Below are 6,000 nucleotides of genomic sequence, written 5' to 3' on the forward strand. Positions count from 1 at the left end.
ATAATTGCAAGAGGCCAGAATTGGAATTGGTTTTGTAAGGCAAGATATCACTTATCAGGTGATTGGCAGATTTCTGCCTCATTGTTAGGTATCAGCTAATTAGCAAGAGCTAATTAAACCTGGGGGCTGAATCTGCTTAGAGCCTGTCCCTGCAATGCACTCTGAGGAGTCTTTTCCCAAGAGCGCAGTGCTGAGACATGCAGACTCATTCTGCATGGAACCAGCTTAAAATCATCTTTGGGCCCGCTGTCTTTGAGTTGGGGCTTTGCTCTGTGCTAAGGTAACTAAACCGCCTCATCAGCCCAACTTGCCCTTGAAAACAAAGCTGTACTTAAATTCTGCTCCTTTTCCTTCCCATCTCATTTTTCCTTGAACGGCTTGAACTCTTAGCCAGAATGTAAAAGCATCTTGACTGGCTGGGTGGGAATCTGTGACACAAGCATTCAAGACCTCTCCCAAATGAAATATATACTACGGGTGGGGCTCTTCCTCGGTTAAGCATAAATAACACAAGGTTTGAAACCATTACCACAAAGGAAGTCTTACTTGTTAATTCTGTGTCAGCCTTAACAGAATCCAGAGAGCTGCTGGTGCTGGCATGAGTACAATCAGGGCTTTTAGCTGACAGATTTGGAGGATCTTCACCTTCATGAACTTCTACTTGGCTTTGAGACACAGCGGCAAAAGTAACCTAATATTAGCAAGTTAAAAAAAAAAAAATTAAGAGAGTTATATGAAACAATACAAGAATAAGTTGATCAGTAGTTTATTGTACCTGTTTCTTGACATCCAGAATGGTTTCATTTTTAGTATCGGCATATTTTGTATCTAATCAGCATGACAAACCAGCATATAGCTAGTTAAGCCATCTCCTGTGGTGACATATAGAAAGGAAAGCTGCAAAATCCTTCATTAATTTCTCAAAGCAGTAGCCACCGCAGCACACCCTTCCAGCTTTTGGAATTGAAAGTTTCTACTGATGATGTACAAACTTATTTTTCAGGTCAGATTAATGTTCCGTATTTGCACAGATTTTCTTGATTCAGCTGCAATTTGTGCTGTCTATAAAAAAAGCTAATTTAAACTAAACATCCATGTTAGGATTTTAAATAATTGCTTTAGGCCTTACTTTATCATTGTACCTAAGCAACAACTAGCAAATAGTTTAATTCAGAGGACTAAGAGTATTTCGTCAAAAGAGGATTAAAAGGATACTATGGAGAGAATTATTTAAAATTGACATATCCCTTATTCCGACTGTTTTGCATGGTTCAGGAAAGTTGCACACATCAAGCTGATTCTTCAATTTTGGCAAAACAATGAAAAATACAGGGGACGACATAGCAAAATGACAGCAAACTGGTGGTTAAGAGAAACAAGAAAACCTACCAATAGATCTGCTTACACCCCAAAATTTAAACAGAAGTCCTATTAGTGTTCACTGTATCCTTATAATGAGTGATTAGGCTCACCTGCAAGTCTTGGGAGACCTCACCATCCAAGTTTTCATCCCCCTTGAGCTTCTTTGGACTTTGAAGATCCTCCTCATGTTGTTCCAAAGCTCTTTTTGTGTTGTTGCAAGTTTTTGTCTCTTCAAATTGATTCTTTTCATTGTGGGAGATTTGTTTTTTGCTTATCTCATTGCAAGCATTTTCCACGAGTTCAGAGCTTACAGATTCATTTGAATCCATTTCTTCTAGGCAGACAGGAAGAAATTCTTCTGCTATAAACTGAGAAGGGCTGAAGTTCTGCCTGCTAGACTTCTTGTTACCTGGGGTTTCACCAGCGTTTACGCTTACTTCTGAAACTGGTGCTTCTCCTTTGTCTAAAGATTTTGCATTTACGTCTTGTACACTAGAAACAGAAGGATTTCTTCTGTTCGGTAATTTAGGCTGGAAGATACCTAGAGGGACATTTATTCCTTGATATTTACCCTTAAGTGCCATGCCTAAATTTGCATCTATGGGAGCAGTTCCAGATTCAAGACATATGTTCTCCTGCTCTTTGGTATAAAATAAATTATTTAGTTCATTTACAGTATTTTTTCCTAACCTCATATCCTCTGGCTGAGTTGATGATTTGGGCAACTGGTCAGAAAAAGCAGTTTCAGAAACAGAGAGAACTGCAGATTTCCTTCTAATGTTTTTCAGTTTTGAACAAACATTTAAAATACCTGAAAATTCAGGTGCAAGAGTGGGATCTATTTGATCTCTTGGACTGTCACTGACCAAAAGTTGCTTAGTTTGTTCAGAGTTTATTTGAAAGTCTTTTGGAGGTGTCTCCCCTTCAGCTGACAGCCCCTCATTTTCCTTCGATTCCTTGTTAGAAGCTGGAACAAGGCTTGCTCCAGCCAAGCCTAAATCTGTAGCTAAAACCTCATGTCTAGATGCATCATCTTTCAACACTTGGTTTCTCTGAGTACTACGTGCATCTGGAGAACCCGTCAAAGAACCTGATTGCTGGATGGGAAGTGAAACACAGGATACCAAATCGCTACTTTCTTCGCTGCAATCCATGGGCCCATTACTTGGAAGCTTGAAAGATACTCTCTTTGATTTCAGTTTTTCTGGCTGTATGAGATCCTGCTGACTGTTTACAGGGGCAGAATTATCTGTGGGAAGGTCAAGATCCTGTGGTGCCCGCACATCCGTAGTCTCTTCTGGAAGCGAGACAGAATAAACGGAATCTGGTGTTGTGCCAGTGTGGACTTTGATAGCTCCTTTCTCACTAGGAAATGCTGAGGCTGATGAAGCAGAAGAGGGAATGCTGGGCTTATCCTTAGATTTTGCATGATATTCACCGTCCAGGTCTTTTGTATGCGAGGAATCAATTTCATCTCTGCAAGAAGACAACAATGCACTATGCAAGTCTGGTTGCCGAGTGCTTTTATGTGACACTTCTTGGTTCTCAAATCCATTAGTATTGTTATTAACAGCAATAGTATGAGATGCAGTTATTTCCATATCATCTTGGTTGTGGGTAAACACAATGGTTTTATCAAATGGCTGGAATGGATTTGGACTCTCTGTCCTGTACATCAATTTCACCACTTACTACAGCTGTATGAGTTTTAGTGATCTCCATATCCTCAGCCAAAGTAAAAATGACGGTTTTGCTATCTGAAGCAGCCTCCTGTCCAACCTGCTTAGCCAGGTTTAACCTATCCTCACATAAGACTCTTTCAATACTTTCATCAACAGAGTGAGACTCGGTCATTTCCATGTCAGCCTGGTAACTCGTAAACATAATCGTGGAAGTTAATGGAGCAGACTGATTGCGTTGCCTACCTTGCAGAGAATTTTCTTCCAAAGCTATATTATGGGTTTTAGTGATTTCCATATCATCCATAGCAAACATAGTAGCTTCGCTATTTGAAAGTGCTTGCTGTCCAACCTCCTTATCCAAGTTCAGTTTATCATCACATACAACTTTTACGGTAATTTTATCAGCAGAGCAAGACTTGGTAATGTCCATGTCAGCCTGGCTCCTTGTGAACATAACAGTTTTAACAGGATGAGCTGAAGAGACGGAACGAAGCCCTACCTCATTTTGCAAGACAATTTCATGGCCTATTGCAGCTGTATGGCTCTCTGTGATCTCCATGTCATTATTCTCACTGTTCAGTGAAAATAAAACAGTCTTTTCCCCTGTTGTTCCATTCAAGCTTTTCCTTCCAGTCCTTTTAGCAGTGTTAAGCATCCCTTGAGATGCAGCCTTTTCCATAGATTTGTCAGCTGCAATAGTATCGAGTCTACTTATTTCCATGTCATCATTGTAGGTAAAAACACAAGTTTTATCTCCAGAAATTAAGGATATGTCATCACTTGAACTTTTACACTGCAAAATTATTTTGTCTGCTGAAATTGTGTGACTTCTGGTGATGTCCATATCAGCATCTTCTGAAAATACGGTCATTTTCTCACTTGCAAAAGGCAAATGTTTTAAATCAGTCATGGTTAACATTTTCTTGCCAGATACCAAGGGGTACACATTGCACGCAGGCTGCTCCTGACTATTTGCTGTCATCATGACCCCTTTTTTTAAGGACATTATTTTATTTTCATCTTGAACAATGTGTCCAGGTACCACTTTTCTTTCTGATAAAACAGGGTTGATGTTGTGATCAGGAACCATTATCGCACAGTTTCCAGTCAAGTCCATGTTTTCACCAGAGGGAAACACAACTGACTTTTCTAAAAATGAAGGCAATTGGGAACTTCCCTTATGTGGTTCAGATGTATTGGCTAGTAACGGTTCTTCAGCACCCCTCAAGTGCAGGCCATCAACTGAGTGAGGATTTTTAAAATCCTCTTCTGAAGAAACTGTTTTACCAACTGAAAAATCTCTCTCAGAATCTACAGGAGTTGGCAACACTTTGTTTTCTACCTTCATAGTATGAGTTGTCTCTTGCCTGTCTGAGTTTTGGCAATTTGCTTTTATTCCTAATATTGTTCCAAGTTGTTCATTTCCTTTCATTCCAGAGAGAGCAGGCTCATTACTGGAAATAAATGAACCATTTGAAGCCAAAGGAGTAACAGTTTGCTTATTTGTGTTCATTTTCAAATCCCCACATCCTATTGCTGCAGTCTGACTTGTGATATCTACACCAGAACTACCAGAAAACGGGAAGGTCTGGTTTTGCAGCTGCTTGGATATTACATTGGTTTGATTATGATTATTCTTGTATTCTTGTACTGTATTGATAGGAGCAACATCAAAGGCAGCAGGATGAGTTTTGGTTATGTCCATGTTTTCATCATCTGAAAACCTGCCCGTTTTGTCATTTGTGCAGGAAACTGAAGCGTTTGGAAGATTTTTTCCCAAAGGTTGAGATATAACACCTTTTTGACTTTTCAAAGACATGAATGCACAGGTGTCGGTGACAATATCCTCAGGGACTTCTCTCTTTTGCTCTTGTAATGAACACATGCTTTTTGCACAGGTACTTGGACCACTTGCCTGAAAGTTTGTTTTTCCAAGCTTCTTGTCAACCATTATCATCTCAAGATCTTTAGTATTCATTTCTATAGCCTGGCTTCTTTTAATATTCCCATCGATACTGATCGCCTGAAGATTTTCCTTGTCCATATCTAAAGAATTTGCACCTTCACTGACATTTTTGTTCTGGTTCTTTCTTGGAATTATTTTACAGTGCATTTGTTTTGCTTCTGCAGTTATCCCATTGCTTTGATCATCAATGACAACAGCATGGCATTTAGTTATTTCCATTTCTTCCTGTTCATTTAAATTGGGAGATGTAGATCCGTTATCAAGAAAATGAGGTTTGCAGTTGACAGAGGTGGACATTCCAGCAGGAGATTCATTTTCAACATTCTTTCCATCATCCTTGAAAACACTGGTTTTAGTCAAGTCCATATCTTCTCCTGAGAATATTACCGTCTTCTCACCTGACAGAGAAACAAGTTGAGAGTTTGCTAGTCTGTGCTCCAGTTTACTCTTAGAAACACCAGTAGACAATGAATGAAGTCTACTCTTAGAAACACCAGTAGACAATGAATTTGTACATGAATCAAAACCAACATCCACTGAAGCAGTCCCATGATCTTGGGTCACTTTTTCGATTCGTTCATCTGAGCCCGAAGATCGTTCAAGTGCACTATTTTTATATGACACAGAAGCTCGATTACCTAAAGATGTTAGACTCTTTGTAAAGTCCATATCACCCTGTGCTGGATGTCTGTTTTCTGCTAGTGAAGAGTTTGTATTAACTGGCTTTTCAAAAGTTGTATGACGTGAACTGTTCATTCCTTTAGTGCTGTCATTATGGATTACATCTTTATAATTCCCAGTAATTTCCATGACATCACATTTAGAAAAAACAACAGTTTTATCACCTCGGAAGACAGTCTCAGAAGAAATGGATCCTGGGATGGCAGACATTGTTTTGGCCTCTTGTTTAACAGTTCGCAGCACTGTAGGATCTCGTCTGTCTTCAACATTTACTATTTTTTTGTCTGTACAAAGTTGAGGGTCCTGCTG

The 6,000-nt window shown here is 39.4% G+C and overlaps 1 protein-coding gene across 1 annotated transcript in view; it reads right to left on the reverse strand.

The window, feature by feature from the left end:
* Positions 1-6,000, reverse strand: part of CASC5 (cancer susceptibility candidate 5) — a 27,759-nt gene that overhangs the window by 11,967 nt on the left and 9,792 nt on the right. The window contains exons 9-11 of the mRNA XM_009574215.1: positions 3,058-5,994; positions 1,473-3,005; positions 533-691 (exon numbers count right to left, since the gene is read on the reverse strand). Of these exons, the coding sequence (XP_009572510.1) occupies positions 533-691; positions 1,473-3,005; positions 3,058-5,994 (4,629 nt within the window). The remainder of the gene's footprint in view (positions 1-532; positions 692-1,472; positions 3,006-3,057; positions 5,995-6,000) is intronic.

Source organism: Fulmarus glacialis, unplaced genomic scaffold (genome assembly GCF_000690835.1).
Source record: "Fulmarus glacialis isolate BGI_N327 unplaced genomic scaffold, ASM69083v1 scaffold12500, whole genome shotgun sequence".
Taxonomy (NCBI): Eukaryota; Metazoa; Chordata; class Aves; order Procellariiformes; family Procellariidae; genus Fulmarus; species Fulmarus glacialis.